At 42.7% G+C, this 23,835-nt stretch overlaps 1 protein-coding gene across 2 annotated transcripts in view; it reads right to left on the bottom strand.

Moving 5' to 3' along the window:
- MTOR (mechanistic target of rapamycin kinase) overlaps positions 1-23,835 on the bottom strand; it is a 938,810-nt gene that overhangs the window by 174,913 nt on the left and 740,062 nt on the right. For both annotated transcript variants that reach the window (XM_086921314.1, XM_086921315.1), the window contains 3 exons: positions 21,697-21,820; positions 21,051-21,235; positions 20,621-20,755 (listed from right to left, as the gene is read on the bottom strand). In XM_086921314.1, the coding sequence (XP_086777440.1) occupies positions 20,621-20,755; positions 21,051-21,235; positions 21,697-21,820 (444 nt within the window). The remainder of the gene's footprint in view (positions 1-20,620; positions 20,756-21,050; positions 21,236-21,696; positions 21,821-23,835) is intronic.

The raw sequence follows: 23,835 nt of genomic DNA, 5'->3' as shown, positions 1-23,835 counted from the left end.
ATGCTCTTTGGTATCAAGATGTATGTACCTGACCTTGATGGGCCGGACTACAAGGCCCAGGCCGGGGCCTTTGACGTAGATGAACATTGCAATGTTTTACAGAATCTACAAAAGACCAGAGACAGTCTTGCAAAGGAACATTTGCCCTCCACATCGGATGATGCGTTGCAGATCTCGGTAGTTGGCTGGCTACCCCAAGTTGGAGAACTGGTTCGAGAGAAGATCGATAACAAGAAAGAGTTTGGTCCCTCATATCGAGCACCAGTTCGAGTCCTTGGAGTGAAGGGCACAAGAACAGTCATTTTACCACCACTTCCAGGTCGTAAGGAAAACAGATTTATTTCTATTGACAATGTCAAGACACACAGGGTGGCCGATTCTTCATAGCATGACACCGGCTGTATCCTGTCCTTCCATGGTGAGGCACTCTGTGCTGGCTATTACATCTGGTGCAGAACAGGAGGTGTCCCTCGAGATGCCTGCCATATCCAGTCCTTTATTAAATACTATTCCTGATACTAACATTGATGAGCTAAACTACACTTATCCTGCTGATTTATCGATGCCTGATTTACAGACCCGTTTGGCAGGCCAGTCCAGATTCTCTTTTGACTCTGTTTCGGAAACATCAAAGAAACCCACAAACATTGCAAGATATGCCACGTTGTTTAAAAAACACTTTTTAATTCCGCCTTGGACATACATTTGGTTGATCCTATTTTCATTCTATCTTTTTATGTCAATTGGTTTTGTGTTTTATTTTTTCCGCCTGATTGATGGTCACTACGTTAAAGAAAGAACAGGAATTCGGTACCTTAATGGAACATTGGCCCCTCTTTCCTCTTCACATTCTGCGCACAGACTGAAACGAAACTTAAATACAGTTAACATTACTGCTTGGCCTGTCCTTGATGGGATTGTGTGGGATGCGGTTAGGTTTCAGATACACGGGCCTACTGAAGGGATTAATGTTCCAAATGTGCTTACAGTAAACATGGGAGATGTGATTAAACAAAATATACGTTCTGATGATTGGGATATTCAGGCCGTGGAAGCATTATTCTCGGATTTGAAGTATTATGCTGCCTTCGATGCTGAGGATCTGTATACAGATTCTATTAATTATGGTGATTTGTTTTGTTTTCAACACTATGGTAATCATTTTTTACATAAGACAAATTCCAGGAGGGTTGCTGTAAATTATACACAATGGGAACATTGCCCTGCTCCATTAGGTGGCAGCTCCAATACGTTTCTGAAAAAATACACTTATTTTACAGACTTTAATCAATCTAATCCCGAGTCATTTTATTTTAAAATGACACAAAAGCCCATTTCCAAAGTTAGACTTACCGATACAAAATTACTGTATTCGAAGTCCTTTTTAGACAGGTTGGCTGTAGATGGCTACGAGTTCTGGAAAGGAACAATTGACCGTAAATCGGTTTGGGGTACCAAAGATTGGCAGGTACAAGGCACTGAGGCTTTGCACCGTGCATGTCTCATCCCAAATCACATGTTGTTTTTAAATTCGACCATTTTCCAGACAACATGCTTTGGATTGGCTACTTCTAAAAAATTAAATACACCATCCATCCCAGATTTAAATGAATATACAGGTTGGGGTAATTTCACTGATTCCTCCATTCAAGGGTTGCAAACTCTTTTACACAATTCGTCCTTTAACATTTCCAGTTTGGATTCCAAGGGTTGGCTGGTATGGCAAAAGAGTGCTGATTCTTGCCAGCGCCGTTTTATGGGTTTGGCTGAGGGATTCACAAAACTCAGGCCCGATCCACGTTTTGAAGGAGACTATTCTGTCACGACTTATTTTGTGGGGAAGCTGTGTCAAACTTGGTTACAGCATTCTACTTTAGCTGCAGTTAAACTACATTTGTCTCAATTACATGATAATGTGGATTTAAACGATTTTATAAATGGCCCTGCTAAAGGTAGATCTAAACGATTCCTGTATGCAATTTACAATGAAATTTGGAAAGTTAACGAGGTTGAGGCTGCTAAACGCCTAAGGGCTATTGATCAAGCTAATTTGGAAAAAGTGCTTGCAGTGATTGATAACAGCATTAACACGCTTTCTTCCCGAATTTACACTTTAAATAATATTGTGTCTTCTGTTGTCGACATTGTACATGATGAAGTGTCCGTGTTATATCATGGTCAAAATCAATTGCGTTCTGTGATGCAGTTTGCGTGGACACTACAGACTCTTAAGTCTGGTCGAGTGCCATGGACTTTTTTGAACATATCATCATTATTTGCCCCGTTTAATTTGACTGAAAAACAGCGCATGTTGTCGATGAGAGATGCTACATTTTCTATGTTACATATTGAAAAATTAGAATCCCTGCCATTTTCGGTGGCTGAAGTGACTGCAGCAACATGGCTTATTCATGGTGTTATAACATTACCTTTTGCGTTGTATAAATTTACAAATTGTATGAAATATATAGCCATTGGACGATATGAACCATTAGGCAGCGCTTTCCTCCATGAAACATGGTCTTTACCATACACTTACAGATGCCTTAAGGAGAGGAATGAAGTGAATCTGAATGGTGAAGAATGTACACAGTCGCCTGACCGCTCACTTATTTGCAGACACATCCAGTTGCATGGTTCTTGTAATCAGGACAAACCTAATTTGGCCTGTGTTTTGAAAGGGACACCAGTTCCTGCAATAGTTCCCACGTTCACGTTGTTGTCCAACGGTAGTTATTTACTTTTAAATAACGAGTTTTGTTGTGGGTTAGAGCCTGGTATCGCATATGTGGTTACCGTGTCTGAAAGGGTCGTTTGCTGCAAGAATGTGTTGTATCCACCCACGCATGGGAATTCAGAAGTTTTAATTTGGCCAAGAATACCAACCTTGAGAGCTGAATTCAATGGTTTAGGCCGTATAAGAGCCCTTTTGTCTCAAAAACAGGTGGCCCTGAGCTCTGCCCGCGAAACTTATGTCCTTCACATAGCAAACACACGCACAGAAGTACAAGCGCTTTTAAGTACTGATTTGCCGTTTCATTTTTGCGAGCTGGTTCATCAAATCTTTAATGCCTCCTCCACATCCAGCCTCGCTCATTTTTTTAAAATGGTTAGCAGTGGTCTCGTGACTACATTTGAAAAAGTATTTGGTATTATCCCTGCGTTCTTTCATTCTATATTCGCTAGTCTGTTTGGCGGATTTCCTGTTTTGCTGGCTTTGGCTGCAGGCGTTCTGGTGATATTTTATTTCATAAAACATGGATGCCCATCCTGCGCAAGGAAACGCACAGCACCTACTGATGCAGTTTCGCAACCGGATGCTTGATTATTATGGATCCCTGCCGCTTGCGACTTTAAGCACGGCTTTTGGATTATCTTTCAGATTTTCCTATTTCACCTGTGTCCAGCCTGCGTTTCATTGCCTGAGCTGTGATTTCGACTGGGCCATTGATTTGTGTCTCTGTTTACCGACTTCTCCTGACGTCGACTTTGATCAGCTGATGTTCCCCGTAGTGGCTCATGAGTTGGTCTGTTCTGGCGAAAGGGTTATGGCTGTGGCAGCGATGCATGGACTAATGGGTCAGTGGGACATATTCGCAGCGGCGCATGACTTTCTGGCACAGAGCGTTCTCGAGAACCCACTGAGTTGTCCTCTGATGTTGCTAGAGGATTCGGTGCTGGAAGAGCACGTATGTTCTTTCCCATTGCTTAATTGGATGGCTGAACTGTTTTCGGATGATGACAGTGATTTCATGTTGGAAGCTGTTTCTACATATTTTGCATATTCATTCAACGAGGAATGACTCTGAATACTTCCATCATTATGGCACGTGACTTTTTAGTAATTCTGAATGGTGCCAGTTTCAATACGAACATTCGATTTTTTCATATGTTCTAGGCCTATTAATTATAGTTAGGCCTCAAGTTCGACTTTTTATATTTTGTGTGGCCACTATAGGCATTCATACATTTTTTTTGTATTTTTTAAATTTTGCATACATTACATACATTTAGCTTGGCTCAATATCATTGAACTCTGCTTTCAAGTCTTGCCTCTCATTGAGTATTGGCTTATATATTTGTCTTTTGACCGTCCTCGGATCATTGGGGGGGTGTCATATGGTTATTACGTTTCCATAGATTGTGTTAAGTTAGCATGTGCTTATTAAATGTTTAAACGCCATTTTCTTTCTGCTTCGGTTTGCACACGACACCTAATTGTTATTTCAGCTTTTAACCTAGACGAAAGATGTGATTTATTTCAGAATAATATATTATTGTACTGGTATCAGTCGTGCCTGGAACACTTGGTACAACTGTCTGCACACTGAGAACTGCACACTCTAACACAAGGTTACTGTAGGCCTGATCCTCGCACTACGTTAGTCATAACACAAATAATGTTTGTGCCAACTTTGGGCTTTACGTGAGTTCAAGATACAGTTACAGGGAATGAGAAAACACACTTGATGCTGGACTTGCTGAGAGCTGGTAGCTGTTGATGTGATCTCCTCCTACTGAGAATTTGAGGTATGGGTTCGCCCAGCTAAAGCCCAGATGAGACCTTCTTAGATATAATATAATATGCTAATTAGGGTGCGCGAAATATAGGTGATACAGAATTCTATAGATTTTTGCATCATAATATGTTATCACAGTTTGCTTACTATGGATTAGTGACTATGCTGCTGACTCTGATTTTTATAATATGTATGTTGATATTATACAAGATACTGCGTTTGAGAATGTTGCATTGAAAAAATAAACATTTCAAACTTGCACGTGTTCTCATTGCCTCCCAGTTTCGGTTTGGAATGATAATATAACGAAAGAGTGTTCATGTGTTCCACGATACCTGAGGTATTCTAAGTTCATGTTCTGGATTGTCTAAGACATCGGGGAGTATTCACTTCCGATGAGATACTGTAGCTAGCCTGGTAAGGGAATTTCTGAAACATAGGTGAGTTGTGGGTCACCCTGACTCACCCAGGTTCTAGGTCTCTGTGCACAGTTCTGTGAGAGAACGGAAACCCTGCGACAACATCAAATAAGTTCCTTTAACAAAGATGCCAAGAGCCCCCGACCCATTCCCCTCTCCCACCGCACAGCGCAAAAAGGTACCAGCCCAGCCACGGGCTGCAACCTCTCAGGCCGGTTGGCTATTTTCGGTGCCACCCACTCCCTGGTCGGCCGAAGTTCTTGCTCCTCTGCTCTCGATCCAGTCCGCCTCCGCTTCGGGCTGATCAAAAAACCACACTCGCCCATCTGCCTCAATCCGGAGACGGGCAGGGAACAGCATGGAATACTTAACTCCCTGGTCTCGGAGGACGCGCTTAATTGACATAAATGACCGTCTTTGTCGCTGTACATGTTGGGTAAAGTCCGGAAAAAAGGAAATGTCAGAGTTCTCATAGCGCAGGGGGGCACCGGCCTTGGAGTTTTGGAGGATAAAGTCTCGTTCGCCGAAGTTCAAGACCCGCGCCAACATGGACCGTGGGGAGTGCCCGGTTTGGGACGGCCGCCCGGGATCCTGTGGGCGCGCTCGATGACAAAGAACTTACTGAGGCCCTTACATTGCAGATGTTTTAGAATGAGATCTTCAATGAAAAGGTACGTGCGTGCCCGTCCGATTTCTTCGGGACCCCAAGGATGCGTAGGTTATTCCGACGCAGACGTCCTTCATAGTCATCCATCTTGATGTCGGTAAATTTGCAAAAGTCCTGAAGTTCCCTAACTGCCCCATGGAGCTGTGAGACATCATCAACAAGGCTAGCTGTCGTGAGTTCCACGTGCTTGACCTTTTCGTTCAGTTTGCCCATATCAGCCCTAATGAGGTTGATCTCGATTGCTAGTGTCCAAAGAAGACTTAACTCCAGTGATGGCAGCCATAACATCGTTAAGCGAAATTTCTTGCTCCTTCTCTTCCGGTCCCCCTGATACAGAGTCCCTGGGTGTTCGGGTCTGTTGCGCATTCTTGGGGACAGTGTAGCGGTCCAGTTTGTTTGTCTGCGTGGTCTTGGGGCCAGGGGCTTCCATAGTCTTATTGCGTTCCATCATTGATTGTGCCCCACCACTCCAGCAGGTAAGTTACAGTAGGCGGCGGAGCGTCTCCGGAAAAGATTTCAAGGTCTTACCCGCGGCTGGGCGAGGAGGGCAAGGACAAAGCAGGTGGGGGATGCACCCCCCACTAGAGACACGCAGCCCCCAGCGACCACCACGCGGCGTCCACGTCCACCAGATATACCACCATGCACTCCGCTGATATTCCGGCACGTCTCAGCAGGATCCTGTCTTGCCACTGCAGCCTGATCCACAGACCCCTCCCGAGATTTTAGGCACTAGCTCTGCAGTTGTCAGTGCATGAGGGGCTATGGAGCCATGGCACAGGAACAGTGCCAGTCCACAATAACACCAATGGTCAAGGCAGGCAGTGGGCAACTCAAAGGTGTGTCCAGCTCGGCACCATCCAACAGCCCCAGGCAGAGGGGGGGAGGTGGGGGGGGAGCCGAAGCTCTGCACCCACGGTCAATTCTGCCAACAATGGAGTGTGCCCCCGCCCCAGTTATCCACACAGGTCGCAGGCCCCAGATGTGATGCATGGTGAGCGCTGCTGGTCACACTGATCACCTGAATCCGGCTGCACCACCTGCTCAAAGTACAAATGTCGAGGTGGGGGGGAGCCCCAAACACTCGCGGGCAAAGTCACTGATTGTATCTGAAGGTCTCGGGGACGTGCTGAGCCAATTTGCCCCCCACGCACTTCAGAGTGTCTCGCCTGGGGGGGAGTGTAGTCGGCAGGGGGCGCAAGCCGCGGGCCCCAACGCTCGTTTTTACCGTCCCAGGAGCAAATGTATGTCCCGACAGCGCTGGAACAACAGGTGGCTTCCCTCAGTAGAGATGCGCCGCCGCCATCTTGCTCCTCGCGGCGGGCGCGTCCTATATCACCGCAATCAGGGATTTCAGCTCTGGTCCAGAGCAGCTTCGCAGTCGGGACCGCCTCTGTCGCAGTCCAGCAGTCCAGCCACCTGGATCCCGCCCAAGGCTCTCAGGGCAGGGATCCTCGCAGTTGCTCCCCAGGCGCGGCACCACCGCGGGACGGCCGCGGGCGAGACGGAGCTCCTCGCACGGCAGGGCTCTCCACTTTATTTCCCGGCTTCAGGCCCTGGTACAGGCCAAAGCTTCCGGGAACGATTTCTTGGTGATGGTGCAGCTACAAACACCGGAACTGGCGGGATGGGCTCCGCTGGTGCTCCGGTCCTACAAACTGTTGACGAGTAACACCGGATCATTAACAGGATAGTCGTGGGCTTGGACGGTCCGCGGAGCCCCCTTACAGCACGGCCATCTTCAGCCCGTGCTTAGCCACGCCCCGTATTAAAGTGTTTTAACGTATCTGTTTATTGTTTGGAATTTTGTACCAGAAATGTTAAAATACTTTTTAGTATGTATTTATACACATCAATGATAAAAACTTCAATAGGGCAGTATCAATCTTTGACTTTGGTCTACATTCAGGCTGGCCCACAGGGGAAATAGTCAACCTGTCTTTGAAGATTTTGCACATAACTGGTCTTAGGATCCTCACAAATGTAATTTAAAATCAATTAACTTAAGCAATTTATAGGACACGTTGTATATAAACATTGTTGGGAATAGTTAGCAGAGTGATAACATTGAGGTCATGGGACCACCATTCAATAAGCTGCATTCAGGCTTGTCAATGTGTCACCTAAATTGCTTTTAATTGCTTTTAATGGTGTATTAAAAATGCTCCAAAAAATATTATGTATTTACACGAAGAAATGGCATAATTTGCATATGGCAGCAAAAGCGTGGGACTTAAGCTCACAGCAAGGTCTCATGACTGTATAGGATTGTACTGCAAAACGCGAAGTTCGGACGAGTAGTCTGTCTTCACTTGTTATATGAGCACTTAGCACTTTAAATACTGGGTGGAAATGTCGAAAAAAACATGTGATCAAGGCCCTATGAGGCCGAAACGCGTCATGGCAGCAAAGCACAAGAAACAATAAAGAAACGCACAAAATAAAGAGGAGTCCATTTCCGTTTTTGGATTCAGCCAGAATCAGCAACAAAAAGGACATATATATATCCAAGGTTCCCGTTTCTCTCCGCACAATTCAAAGGAAAAACGGATATGGACCACAAAGGTAAGTGCTGGTTTTAATCTTTAATGGTGCATGAACCGTTTCAGCCCCTCCTCGGGCCTTGATCACATGACACGTGTGTATATATATATATATGAAGAGAGAGAGAGAGAGAGAGAGAGAGATACATTTATCAGATCCTCACTAATTCATGGGAAGGTGCTGATGCCATGGACTTTCTAAAGACCTATGTACTTAGCAAGCAAGTGTTATATGCTCTTTTGGGGATTGAGTTATGAGCATATAAATCCCCTAATAAACAAGTTATTTATCGATGGCGGTAAACTTACTAGAGAATACTTATCTACCTGAAGGCTCAACACCTCTTGAATCTTTTCCAGGCAACAGAATGCATCTGTAACGTTTAAACAAGCATTTGCAATGCAATAGGTCTTGCATTATAAAAGTTTGAGCTGTTGGCATTGCTAATAATAATGCAAAACTAGCAGCTCAAAGATTCAGTAATGTGAGACCTATGCATTGCAATTGTTTTTTGTATAAAGCACACACTTGAGTGAAAGGTGTGTATTTATGTTGCATTGAGTACCTGTAATTATGTGTTGTGTTATTATGTGGCACAGAGTGGTATTGTGTGGAGTGTATTTATGTTTCATTAAGTAGAGAGTAATTATGTGACGTGCAATTATGTAGTACTGAGTGGTATGTTGAGTGTTTTTATGTTGTATTGCATACAGTGTAATTATGTGATGTGTGATTATGTGGTACTGAGTGATATGATGTTGAGTGTATTTATATACTCTACTCAATGCAACACAAATACACCCCTCATACCACTCAGTACCATACAATTACAAACCACATATTTACACACTAATCAATGCAACATACTCTCCAAATCATAACACTCAATACCACATAATGACACAACAAATATTTACAACACTTATTTAGACTGTACTTAATACAACATAAATACACTCAACATAATACCACTCAGTACCACATATGCTTGTTTCAAGGGTTGTGGTCAGTTTCAGATATCGTACTGCAGTTAGTTTTACGTACTGTGATCAGTTTCAGGTAAGGCGGCTAATATAACTTCCTGTACAATACACAACCCATAAATATGCAGTAGTTTTATGAGGTCAAACTAGACAGGCAAAACGTATATCAGCACAAAGAGTGCTATTCCAATGCTCACTGACAATATGAAGGACAAGAGCGGGCATGCTCTGTAGGTATTCTGCCTACAAGCACAGCAAAAACTCCACAGCAGCAGTAAACAACTTGAGTGTAGGCTCCTTACTACAGCCTGGGTGGGAAATGCACAGTAAGCGGTTTACCAGGCATTTTACCAAGGCAGTTTCAGTCACGCATATTTTTCAGAAAGTGTGAGTGGTGACCCTGTAGTCATCATAAATGTCTTGAGCACTGTTGGAAAGAGGGGCATGTATGAACAGTGGATAAAACAGTGTTCGCTATGGCTAGGCTTTGTGTGCTCTTTTGCCGACCCAGGACTAAATAGGAAGGAAAAGTGTGCCACCGATTGCATTATCAGTTCAGCCATTTCTGCCATATTTACCAGCTCTGAAACCAATCAGAGCCCTTCTCTGTGGTGTGTGGAAACTAGGGTTACTTGTAAACAGCCAATGAGCATTAGAATATCCACTCTCCTCTTTAATACCTATGTAGGTCTATTGACCAACACAACAAAGCAACATAGTCTTATAGAATCACATGTGGGATTGATGACGTAATCCATGTAAAGCGCTCTGATGCCCTCGGGTCAAGTTTGCGCTATTTAAAACTCAAACAAATAAAAAAAAAAATAAGTCACACAAATTTTATTGCAGATTATTTGTCCCTCCTCGGCAACAGTACAAAATGACGTGGTTACAGAGGCTAATTGCTAGTCCCGTTCAGCCACTACCTCAGCAGTTCATATATTCTTCGAATGTCTATTGGTATACACATGTTACAATTAATGAAATTCTTGTGATTCAGTTGTGGTAAGCTTTCTTGAGCATGTTCTTAGGAAATGTATCTCAGAAATTTAGTGGGTCTTCGCAAATTAGGAAACTACTTGGTTTATTAAGAATGCTAGCTTTACAATGTATTACTACTATCTGAAAAGATGATACTATATCTAAATTATCTTCTGTAGCATGGTGGTGCGCTAGCTGTCATAATTATAGTTTAGCTTGCGTGCACACTTGAGGTGAGCAATCAAATAATTTAATTTATGTGTTAATACTTATCTAAGGATAGTGGTCCTAAGGTTCTTAACTTACTAAAGAAGGATACTATGAAAGCTCGTAGACCCCACAAATGTTACGATTTCCTTTCCCTTCAATTCAGATTACACTTGCATGTACAAAAATTGTTTAAGCTCACTACATTCTTTTTTGTGTTTGTTTTTTACTAAGCCTTGATTTTTACTATAGCTGTGTAGTTTAGCATTTTGGACTTCCTTTAATATTCACACTGGTCTCTTTCCCTTTCTTTATACAAATAAAATGAAAAGGAGAAACAAAAGGCTGTTATTTTAACTTCTGCTGACACATTGAAAAATCTTAAGATTGTATCTATTCATACTATGTCATCATTTGAGATATAGTGTGTTACACAATGTTATTTATGTACATGCATTCGCTTATCACGCATTCATTGTTGTATAGCTGCATATTTACATAAAATGTATTAATTTTTACATTAAAAATTAAATTGGGCGCAGTGCTACCAAGGGGAAGACTGGTGGCATGGCATCAGCGGGCACAAGTGTGTTATTTCTGACGGCGTCAGAAAACGATTAATTTTACCTCGCACCAAGAACAGAAAACCTCATTTTACAGCCATTATGATCAAGTGCAGCGAGTTTTCTTTACCGCATCGCTGCAGCGGCTTTTTCCGCTGTGTGCGGCGTTTTTTAAAATACTGCGTTACATGACGAGCTCAGTTCGTCATCAGCATCGAAGGTGTTAAACCATGTGTCCTTGTAACAAAGGCACCTTCCCTAGATCATGGCATGTAATTGAAACCATGTCCCGATACATACTTCCTGCACCATGCGATTTGAGTATATTTTTTGGAGTCCTCGAGAGAAGTGAATGCACTTATTACATTTTTTTTAAAAAAAGATTCGGAAAATGTTCAACCTGAATGTAACTTTAAAATATACGTAGGTTCAAATACACAAGGTATCAGAGCGCTTCACATGAGCACCAGTTGCATTACACGGAATATACACATTCGCCTTTTTTAGGCACAGGAAGATGAGGTGATTTGCCAAGAATCACAGGATGTTTGTGCCTCCTGCCGGACTCGAGCCTGGCTCCCCAGGTTCTGAGCCTTGGGCCAGTAGCAGCGTCCGAGAGGCAGCCGGCCTTCGCACACAGGCTCGGAGACATCCTAATCTCGTAAAGAGGCTGACAGCCTGTGTCATCCTGCACCAAACCCTCATCTCAGCTGTCCATAGAGAGCAGTGCAGGGGAGCCGGGGCAGGCGTGAGTGTAGCAGAGTGAAGGCACATCCATGATCCAAGCACTATACACACGCAAGCTTACAGTGGGCTAACGTCGGAATCACATTAACATACAAGGGTTCAACCGGAAAACAAACAGTCCAACTATGTAGAGAGTAACAAATGTTTGCAAGAAGAAAAAAAGATGAAAGGCCCGAGTGGATGCCAGATACAGAGCATGGGCTGCTGGACTTGGTCAACAGCGGCCGGAGCAGGGAGACGGGCTGTGCGTTCTGCGTTCCTGAATAAACCATTAGATGCAGCAGAGTGTTGTGTCCGATACCGCCACACGGCTGTTAATGGGGGTGTAAGAAAGGGGTACACACCCCTCTAGCTGTCGTACTGTAACACCGAAGAAGAGATGGGGCATCTCATGCGCTCTTTAAAGTTTTCAACTAGAAATCCAATAATCATAGCGTGGGGTCGGAAAACGAAACCAGTGGTGCGCGCACACCACAGAGGAGAGGGGGTTAGGGAGCGCAGCAGGGCGGTGAACGCGTGCTGCTGCGCGTGCTAGCCACCAGTGGGAATGGGAGGAGCAAAGGCGGGACATGCGCCCGCCTTTGCCCAATTGCATGCCGTATTTTCGTATAAAAAAACGCTAAAGCCAATGGCGGGCGGAGAAAAACTGCTCACACACACAAGCGTGTGAGCAGCTTTCAGAACCCCAGACAAAAGGGCTCTCGCTGCGTGAGCAGTGCTGCGCCCTGCAACGCAGACACGAGCCCTACAAATGGCTTTCCAGTTTTGATATGTAGCGAATCAGCATGACTAGCCTCCAAGATGCACTCTGAAATTGACATTAGGGTGCCACCCCAGCACACAGACATCCACTCCTCAAATTTTTTTCATGCAATCACTGGCTGATGAGATAGACAAAAACTGCAGTGCACCCAAATTAAGTTAGGACCTAATTAAAAGTCAAATCACCACTCCTCAGAATGGGGAGGCGGGTAGGATAACTGAGGAATCAGCGGGTACTTAGAATATCCACTAGATACACTGTTACCAAAGGTAAGCAACTTGTTCTTCTGATGGATACTTCTTCCCGCAGATTTCTCTTCTCTTGAATCAACACCCAAGCAGTACCTCCAACATTGTGGGTCTAGGGAGATGGTCAAATCAGGCATACTGCAACACAGATCTGGCAGAATGGCCATTCTTGCATAATTCAGATGAAAGGCAATAGTGCCTGGTGAAGGTGTGGACTGAAACCCATGTTGCAGTCTAGCAGATATTCAAGACAGGAACAACCCTCAACAATGCCAAAACAGCAGCCTTTGTCCTGGTCGGATGGGACCAGATGCCATCAGGAGGCTCAATTCTGGCAAAGGCGCAGCAGATTTGGATGTATTGCAGGATGCAGCAGCAAATCATCCACTTCAAAATCATCTTTATTCTCTTGGAACCAGTACAGCAACAAAACAAAATTCTGATCATCAATCTACTTCTCTTGGGTCCTGTCAATACAGAACCTGAGGATCTAGTGAAAATCAATGTGTTATATAGTCTGCTCCTCTTTGGTGAGATGAGGAGGCAGGTAGAATGGGAGTAGAGTGATATAAAGTCCTATGCTAAAACTGGTAACCACCTTTGGCATGAAGGAAGCTTCACCCCAAAGAACCAGTCTGCCAAGCAAAAATGAGGTATAAACAGGAGCAGTCAGTACCTCACTAATGCACTAAGCCAAAGTAATGACCATTACCTGGGCTCAGTGTACAACATTTTTTATAACCATTTTATAAATATTTACTGTTGTTAAGGTGCATCTGTGCTTTCTCCATACATGGAAGTTAGTTAACAGCTTTGTGCAAAAAGCACTAGAAAAGCCAGTTGGTCTGGGCTTTACAGGGTGATGCAAGTTATTATTTTTTACATTCATTGTATTGCAAGCATATGCAACGAAAATAATAAAGTAGGAAAATAAATATGCCACATGGCTACCATATGTTGCAAAACAAGTTTACATTTAAAAACATTCAGTGATGTAGCTGTTTTTACATGTGATGTTTATTTTTATTTAATAAGCCTTCCAGCTGTTCCTATTATTATTTTTGTATTATAGTTTGTGACGGCGACCAGAATAAATGACCCCCTTCCCAATCACTCAAAAGGCAGGCAACCACAATGTTACAATGTCAATTGAACACTTTATAACTGCAAATTAAAAATGCAGAAGGAAAAAATCTCAACCTAGCTGGGTAGCTGAATTAAAGGCACAATACATAGCTGCTATTTTCTGTTAAAATACAAATACATTAAAAAACACATTTTGAACCAGCTTTGTCGCAGAAGCAAAATGAACAATTTTTAGGTGGATATAAACAATGTACACAGCGTTGTGCAGTCACTCACAGTGAAGGAAGTCAGTGCATAAAGTGGGCTGACCAGGTGCTCTATACTCTGGTAGGTTGAAGAAAAATGTAAGTGACTATTTAAACGATAAATGGATGAAGTCTGCTGACCAAAACCTCCTCTGGAAAAAACATAGTCTGAACAGACAGCTAAAGCCGCTCGAAAGTGAAGACCTAAAAAGCCCATTCACACTTTTAGAGTTTACATTTTTGCATAGATAGCAGAAATGTTTTTGTTCTCCAGAAACATTTCATCTCCACTCAGATGACTGCTCTTCTATCTGCCAATGTAATTCTAATGGCCAGACTACTAAACCCATGGAGGGCCATAAGGTGGCAATGAGGACCCAATGCTATCACTAATGACATCTTGAGGAAGTAGATAACAGGCTGGACACAAGGGATGAGATCTTGAACTTGCCCTCCTGCATTCCAAAAGTCTGTGAGTATGAAGTGGAGTCAGACCACCGGCCACCACAGGTAAAGACCATCCAGAAACTGTAGAGGCACAAAAATAATGTAGACGCTATGTGCCATGGAGATTGTGCCGTACAGGTAAAGTTCTCAATCTTGAGAGAATTCAGTAAGATATTTCCAAGGCTTGGGCAGAACCCTCAGCAGAACAAAGATCTATGGAAGAGACGTGTGCGACTGCATATGTGGAAGACCACACCCACCAAAAGCCTACATAATGGAAGGTGAGAAGGGCACCTGGGCCTTAACAAAGGGAAGATAGGATAGTTTCATCATTTTAAATTATTATACATCTTCCTTAGAAAGAGTAGAAGAGCCACAGCCCTGAAAGTTCATAACGTGGGACTGCCTCCGCATCATGCACTTTCCATGCCCACAGATCTGGTATTTGTGTCAACTACGTTCAAATTGCATTGCCTAGACTACTCACAAGCATTCACTACATACTTGAACAGATGGGTTACATTTTTACATATTCATTCATGCAGGCGAGGATTAGCCAAGGCTGATGTCCCCCACAGCTCACTAGAGCTTGGCTAAGAAATTAGAATTCGGTGAAAATCCCCAAGATTGAGAACTAGACATAAAAGCAACTTCACTGTATATGAACTGATATTCATGAACACTGACTAGAATAGAAGAGAATTCTCATCCTAAAAAGCAGAAAATGTAGCATTTGGAAAGTGGATGAAAGAAGAACACTGGATGTAGATTTCCATTTTAATTATGTAGTACAGATATGCTTTTTTCACTTTGGCACCCACCCTATTATCCAGTCCTGTGGTCAGCCTGTGTTTTTTATTAGCAATGCATTATAGCCGATACAATTCAAAAGCCTGGAGAGTGTTAAGACGCTGCCAACCCCATATAATTAGGAGCATTATTTAGCAAAGTGGTGACTAAACTGACTTACATCCTTATTTTTGCCAAGGCAGTATCTAAAGAGACATATTCAAACCTAGTCTTTGAAGGAACATTTCATCCAGCAATGAAGGAATTTAGCAGGAATGGTGGGAATTATAGTGACATCGAGGTGAAAACCTCAAAATAATTTTGGGGAGGTTGGTAGAAAATTTTCTTAGCACAGCTCCTATGTAATTTAGCATAGGACTTGGTAGAACATAAAGCCAAGCATTGGCCACCATACGTGCCTTTCTGTGAAAAAATGATGCAATGTAGCTTTAGGAATAGATTTTATGGTAGTACCACTGGCTACTATAGCACAACGTTCGGCTCATACGGGGGAGTTGCCTTTCTGACTTGGACAAATACTCCACAAAAGTCTTCCAAAAATTCTTACTCACTGGAACGGTGAAGGCAGAGGCTTAGAAAAGGCTTTTCCTGTAAAAGCTAATAGCTGACAAAAACAATACAGCAACTATTTTTTCTTAGGACATTAATCGGGCCAGTAAACACAGCAGATTAAGTAATTTTTGCTTTGAAATATGTAAGTTAACCTGGTGGATTGATGTTTGAAACGGTCCACGCACTCAAGTTGAAATGTTAAATGACTGCAAAGGAATAACTTTAAAAGCCAGGATCAGAGATTCAAATGTAGAATCTAGTCGTGCACTTAGTGCAGAAAATCAGGTGTGTATGTTATGTTATTATGACTTCTAAAGCGTGCAAATACCCTGAAGTGTTTTGGCGCTAAACAGGACCGTAAACCGTGAGCGAAGCAGGAAGGAGGTGAATTAATTTAAAAATAACCACGGTTTCAATTCTTTTCTGAAGGAGATGAGGGAGTTGTCTTCTCTCTTATGTGCCGGGAGTGTATTCCATTGCTTGGCCGCACAATAGCCAATACTTCTGCCTCCCCAACTCGAGGTTCGAATCCTTGGTACCAGCATTATTCTGGCATTGGTGGACCTTTAATGTCTGCCTTGGTGGTACCAGGAGAAGAGGTTTTTCAAAGGTACCGGTACTATATTATTCAATGATTTGTAAGCTAGGCAAAGTGCCTTAAACTTGAAACGTTGCGTCACATGCAACCAATGAAGTTTCTGGATCTCCTCTTTAATTGATTGATACTTAGATATGTTCAGTAAATGCCTGGCTGCAGCATTCTGCACCATCTGAAGTTTTTTCAGATGTCGTTTCTGTAACCCAAGGTAGACAAGGTATGACAGAAGCCTATGTGCTTGTTCTGAAAGGTAAAGCAGATATGTAAACCATTTCATCATCGCATCAATGATATGGCAGTATGCATGTCAGGAATCAGTTTAAGACTCTGGGTTCTCCAGGGGTCAGACCCAGGGAAATATTCCCAACCAGCTATGACACTGATTTACAAAGTCCTTAACAAGTTACAGCATTTGCATAAACATATACAGCCCTGGAAGATCTGGAAAATGGGTAGATGAAAACTGGGAATGCTCTTTACTGCAGGTGCTGCAAAGCTGAAGCCTGAGGGGTCAGCCATTGGTTTCAAATCCAAGCTATAAGAGGCAGTGACAGTTTTGTGACTCAGTTTGTTCCTGCTTAGCGTTCCATCGTCGTTTTCGTGTTTCCCCTGCCCTTACTCGTCGTCTACTTGCAAGGCAGGGCTCTTCCAGTTTTCCTGCTTCCCTCTCTTCATCTGAAGTTCCTTGAGACTTACCAGTTGGTTCCTTCCTGGTTGGTGCTCTCTTACTGAGCCACCTTATATCTACGACCGAAGCTCCGCTGGGCCGATGCCTCCCCTCCTTTAAGTTCTCTGGCTGTAATCTGGTAGATGGGCAGCAAGCTGAGCTACCCTTATTTTATCCCAGTAAGCACCATATTGATTCTGAGTTTTGGAGTGATGAACACTTGTTAAGGACTTGTTTCTTATGCATTGTGCTTTGCTACAGAAGCTCAAAGGTCTAGAGAGCCTTTGTCAAGTGCTGAGCCACATTACCATCACCTTGCCTGCCCCTCCCGTCTCTCCGGGGTAGAGTTACGTTTACGGTGTTCTTCACTCAGAGAGTGGTGTCTTAGAGAGCGAGACAGAATCTCACTGCGCCTGAGAAACTATGACCAGTCTTGAGTTCTGATAATGTAAAGCGCTCCCATACTGATTGGAGCTATTTAAATTATTATATAACAAATAATCATTAAAAAATAACCTCTGGTGGGCCAACATTTGGCTAAGATATCACTAATGTTGTTCCGAATTAAACTACCTTAAACTGGAAATGCTCTTTTTGGACTGTGGGCTGCAGGTATCTTCTGTGACTCTGGATAACTGGAACAAGTAAATACAAATCTTTCAGAACTGTGGAATATAGGCAAACTCCCTGTTGGAGTTGCTAAAAAAAACGCTCATGTGATGTTCACATCCTCAACTTTTTCTTCTGACGTTTGTCTTGCAAGAAACATATTATGTAAACGATCTTGTTCTTGCATGTTCACAGTACTCGTTATATTGCCTGGTTTCAGGGAACTAGGAAACCTTCCTTCAGCAGTTCCAACCAATCAATTTATTGAACACTGTGAATATTACAATTGGAGGTTATTTCTTCTGCCTCATTGTGTAGTCACACTTGCAGGTATTTGGCAATCCTTCCCACTACTGGATTGGGTAAAGGTGAAGGGAGTGTGTGAATGTGGTTTATTGCTTTATGGGGATGCGTGAGATGTAGGATGTCTGCTGATTTTGTGTTGAGTGCAAATAGCATGACTAACAAAAGTGCAGATTGTAATATTACTTTGAAACCCTATAGTGTTGTCATTAGTATTCCTTCTGTCTCTCAAATCCTGCTCCCCTGACAGTGTCTGCCTCAGCTGTTTTGCAGCCCCCATCAGCAAAGTTTGAACTGTGTTATGCCTGTACAGGGTCAGTTCATATTCTTCTGATAGACATGTTTTAGCCTAGTCAGTTAAACTCAGGCTGAACAATGTAAAGATGATACCCTGTGGCAAAGACGGAATGCAGAGAGAGCTGGAATATCCTGCTCATGTCCCTGTAGACTACTTTTGGTGATTTCTGTTTCATACTGTTTGGAAGTCAGCTGCCTACTTGCATAACTGGTTGCGGGATGCCACAGATCTTTTCGCCTGCCACATCATCCATTATTCAGCACTCCTTTTTCACAGGTGCTTAGAACATAAAAGATTCTGGGCATCTCTTCTTCACTGCTGACATAATTAATGAAACATGAGGTGGGGTCTGTTCTTAAGAAATTTAGACCCACTATGGTGATCAGTGTTTCCTAGAAAGAAAGGTATAAGGTGCATCTTTTGACATGGCTAGTCTAAGACAAAAAAGCCATAGTGGCTTCAAACAAACCACACACCACCAACATCAGCAGTCCTAGAGTGGGGAGTTTCAAAGTTAAACGGATGACCCTGCTTGTGTGAGCTCAAAAATGATATTGAACTTCACTGCATGTCCTGCTAGAACCTCTTGAAATGTCAAGATATCTCCAAATCGCAATTTTTTTGTGGTGAATCACATATTGTGTATTATCTGAAGGGTTATCGACATCTGTGAATAATTTGAACTTTGTTGTCTTATGGTACTGCAGCAACAATTTATTTCAATGTCCCCTGTGGTGAAGGCATCACACTACATTTCCTTGTGAGGGTCCTTTGCAGGGAAGTAGTTCACTTCCTCTTTGGAGGGGTCTATGCCGGTGTTGGTGATCTACAAATGCCTATCCACATCAGTACTAGGTAGAAGTAGTAACTTTAGTATAGAACGCCCTTGCGAGAATATGAAGACAGGCTCAGTGTTAACTATTTTGATGGTATGTCACTCAGAGGCATTGGAGCTCTTTTTCTGGTATTCTTCAAAGTAGCCTGCTTCAATGCAGGGTGCCCGGATGCTGAACAAGATGGTAGCTTTCTATTTAATGATAATCTCATTATTGATGACACCTACATTATTGATGCAGAAGGCTAAGATGTTCTTGCTTTTGGGTTTTTCAACATGATCAAGAATGCTACATAAGGTCAAATGTGCTCGTCAGGGTTTTTATTTTACTTCTCCTAAACTGAACCATTGATACCAAACAGTGCATAAGTGAAGCCAGCAGATCTCGAAGACATCTCCCTCAACTGAGGTTTACTAGGACTCAAAGGAGGCTCCAGAATGTTAATACCTCACACCCTCTAAGCACCTCATTTCATGGTCCTTCATATTCCCAATTCAGCCGTTAACTGGGGGTTACCGGATGAATCAGGATCAAAAGCTCAGAAATAGATCTGTGATTAAGTGTATTTCACGCAGAGACTCTACATTCTGAAAACAGAAAGAGTATCAGGTGAAATGCTGCCTATGAAATGAGGAGTAACCAGTGAATCATGATCAAACTTATTAACAGCTACGGTAATTCATCATTTCTAACGGACCTGCAGGACCCTACATAAAATATGCGGTAACTTCACCCCATCCCCTGTAGTTTACGGGCATAAGTATACTCTAAATAGGCATAAGATCCTTAATGCTGTAATTGACGTTGTCTGACATTACTCTAGTAGATGGTGGTTGGGCTGCAAAGGATGCAGAGAGCACAAGGTTTTTTCCCCCAGACTCAAAATGAGTACTGCATCTGTAGTGAAGCATGTTGGGTTCTATAGGGAAGGTATTTTTGGTTGAAAGAGAAAAAAAAAGAAACATGGAAAATGCTCTACAAACACTTGTCAGGAATAGGCAACACTAACATATGTTTATTGGTGAGGAAAGTAAGAATTTGATTAGAATTAGTCAACAAATCTGGTAAATGGGCCGAGCTTAGTATTTATTGGTCATGAAACTGTAGACTACAAAATGAACTGCCAAAGTTGTGCCCTCATGTTCCTAAATACCCACACAAGTTTATCTTGGAAAGTATTCTACCCTTGGGAGCAGTGTTGCAATATAGAGATGTACCTAAGTGTTTGTTGTTGAGGATTTGACCACCATACCAGTACACGGACATGAATAAAGAAGCAACCCATTAGAAAGTGTCAGGAGCACCAACCGGAAGACATAGGGACTGCACATCAATGGAGGTAAGACGCCCATATCAGAGGAAACAGAAGCGATATGCCAGAAAATACACACCCATGAGGAGACAGAAAATACTGGAAAGCTAATGCTCTGTTGAGCATAGAGGTACCCGCCTCGAAACGATTTCTGGACAGAACCCCTCTGCAAGTGCTTGCTATAGGTGCCACAGCATGGCTGTTATCTCACTCACCTGAGGCAGCTGCTTGGATATGCGCCTGAACACGTGATAATACAAGTCCCAGGCCTGTGTGAGATCTTTCACGTTGCCCGATTTCATATACTTCCGACACCATTCCTGAGCTTCCATCAGATCTCGTCCATATGCCTGTGGAAGGAAGAGGTAATAAAGTCACAGTTAGGCAGCCAGGTGTACCAAAGTGATGCAAGACTCCAGAATATTTGACTACCTCCTAGGCTCCTTCTCTTCCCTGTCATACATTAGGTGCTGTTAAGAGCCAACTTGCATGATTTAAGTCCATATCTCCATGACTAACAAGGGGCTTAACTTCACAGATATCACTGCTACTAAGTATACCCTACTACCCACATTTAAAGCGCTCAAGATTTTAATGCATGATGACACCTAGATGTATTAGCATTAAGTAAGTCACAAATACTACCTGATTAAAGGAAGTTTCTTTCAAAGTCTGAGGGCCACGCTCCATCATGGCATGCAAGGGCTCGAGTACAGCAGCAAACATTCCCTTCACGTTCCTCTCTCCAAAGTAAAGACGCGAAGCCTCCTCCAGACCCTCATGCCACATCTCATGCCACAGGATGGCCACACGAATCAGTTCCTCGCTCACTTTTCTTATTAGTAGAAACAGAACACTCAGTTTCTTCGCAAACAACAAAATGATTCTCGAAAGAATGCCCTCATCTTGGTCACTCTCCTGCAAAGACCTGCAAAGAGTCATCCACCCTTTCTGGACAATATAGCATGCTGTGACTCAAAGAATAGTTGCAATTCGACAATAATGGTTAAGGCCTGTGAGAAATAACCCACCAGTATCAAATTTAAAGACAGACCCACTCACAGGTTCAACATTAGAAAGCTGTAGTACCATGTAAACTCAATGGAAACTGATTATCACTATGCAGACACATACATGCACAAGAACATGTGAATGCAAGTGTGTACACAAAGATGTACATTGATCCAAATGCATGCACACATGCACCCCACCCAAACTAACAGTATGGTCAACCACCCCTTCTGATCATTTGCTGCACAGGAATGTTATCACTTGTATACATAAAGCTCACCATGATAGCCTGCTGCACCAGTGGCATTGCAGTGTTCACACATGTTCTTCAGGATTTTGTTAGCAGCATTGTGACGGGCAGTAGTAGTGGATTTGGATGCCACCGTCAGTGGATAAATCAGAGACTAACGAGAAAGAAAAAAAAAAAGAGTCTGATTCAACATTGGTCCCAATATACATCCATATTGCACATCCAAAAATGAGTAAGTAGTTTAAGAACTGATGTCCAACAGTAGTCATACCAAAACAATAATGATAACTACATTTTGCCCGCATTGGTATCATATGTAGAATCAGAAGCTTTGAATGGTAAACAAAAGTATTAGGATAAGAAACCCACACCCACCATAGCAATAAGTGTCTGAACCCAACAGACAACAGTAAGGATAAGAGAGAGATACCCTCACCATATATTGGGAAACGTTGTTTCAACCTCAATCCAACTGAGCCAGGGGTGCAGTAGATGTAAATGTTTAAGGAAAACAAGTGGTCCCCAGCATAAAACAGAATAATTTTAGCAAAATAATATATAGACCCACAATGGGGCTGCTATATAGTATACAAAATCCCTTTGCCCAGCCGGGCAGGGAATATTTATTCAAGTAATAATCTGTCTAAATATATGAATAAAAACAAGTAACCAAAGACATCAAGGTTACTGTAAGGCACAGTCCTGTGCCATACACAAAGGAGGAAGTGAAAGGGGACAGTGAGTGCAAACAATATCAGGCAAACAAAGTGAGCTAGCAGGCCACTGACATTAAATTGCAATCAAACAGTGTGACCTGGAGTTAGTCAACCATACGCAAATGCAATAAATTTCAAATATGGGACACTCTTAAAGCAGTCGACGGACGTTTCGATCCCAAGCTCAATTATAAAGGGATCATCTTCAGGACTTTCGTAATCAAAACTTTTGCCTGAATATAACCTTTTGACATAAAACCGCCTGTTATGGAAAAATAGAAAGGAAAAAACAAAACAGAAATATAATCAGTGATTAAAAAAGAACTGTACAGTTTTTGCTCTCCAATTACTGTATTCGGAATCGCAGTGCATTTCGTGTGCATTCCGTGCAATTCATGTGAAGAATCTTTTTTGACCGTTTGATGGTATCCCAAGGGGTTTCTTTGTGATGTGACCTGTACTTCTTGGGAGAGGTGAGGTCGAGGTAGTGACGTGGTAGCCGTGTTGGAGAATTAGCCAAGAGTGAATGGTGATTTTAATAACCAAAGATGGGAGTGTAGCATAATCAGGGGAGGTGTCTAGCATGCGCTGTATATAACACATACCGGAATTGTATCTGTTACTGGGGTTTTTTCTTTTTTCTTGTTGGATGTCTTCAGTGGTTAGGGCAATGGCACAACATCCTGTTGGCAGAAGGTGGGAGAGCCTCGTTTGTTACTTATACTATTTATTAATTTCTCAGTTTAAAACAGGGATTGGCATATGGTTCAATCATTTACCATGTCTAAAGGTTGGATTCCGAGCTGGACTTCAAATAAACACAGCAGGGATTGAGGTTCTGGTTGTGGCGCCAATTTTAGGGTCTGGGTGGACTGTAAGGACAGAATTAAAGCCAAAGTGAGAAGGGTGTTCTCCCGGGGCTGTTAGCGAAATGATTGTTCTCAGCAAACTTTTACCTTGGAAACTAGTCCCTCGGGATTTGTAGACCTGGAGACCGGTGTCATCCTTGCAGAGAGCAACCCCTTTTATGAAGGCATTGTTTTTATGGCGTCGTTATATTGATGACATTTTCCTTATTTGGAATCTGGATATCACGACACTGCAATCATTCAACCACTGGTTGAACAACAACTGCTCTGAGCTCAAATTCACTCTTGCTCATGATAAACACCAAATAGCATTTCTAGACTTAACTATTTATCATCAAGATAATGAACTCCTGACTTGCCTGATAGGAAACCAACAGAACGCAACACCCTTCTTAGTTACGACAGCAATCACCCTAAAGCTTTGAAAGACTCTTTACCATATTCCCAGTTCCTGAGAATCAGGAGGGAATTGTTCTACCAAAGATGACCTATTTTAAGGAAGTAGGTATCCTTACTAACAAACTACTAGCACGAGGCTACCCAAGAAGACTAATCAAAATAGCCTCCAAAAGGGCGTGGTATTG

Source organism: Lissotriton vulgaris, chromosome 5, assembly GCF_964263255.1.
Source record: "Lissotriton vulgaris chromosome 5, aLisVul1.2, whole genome shotgun sequence".
In the NCBI taxonomy this organism is placed as follows: domain Eukaryota; kingdom Metazoa; phylum Chordata; class Amphibia; order Caudata; family Salamandridae; genus Lissotriton; species Lissotriton vulgaris.
This window is presented reverse-complemented; position numbering and strand designations above follow the sequence as displayed.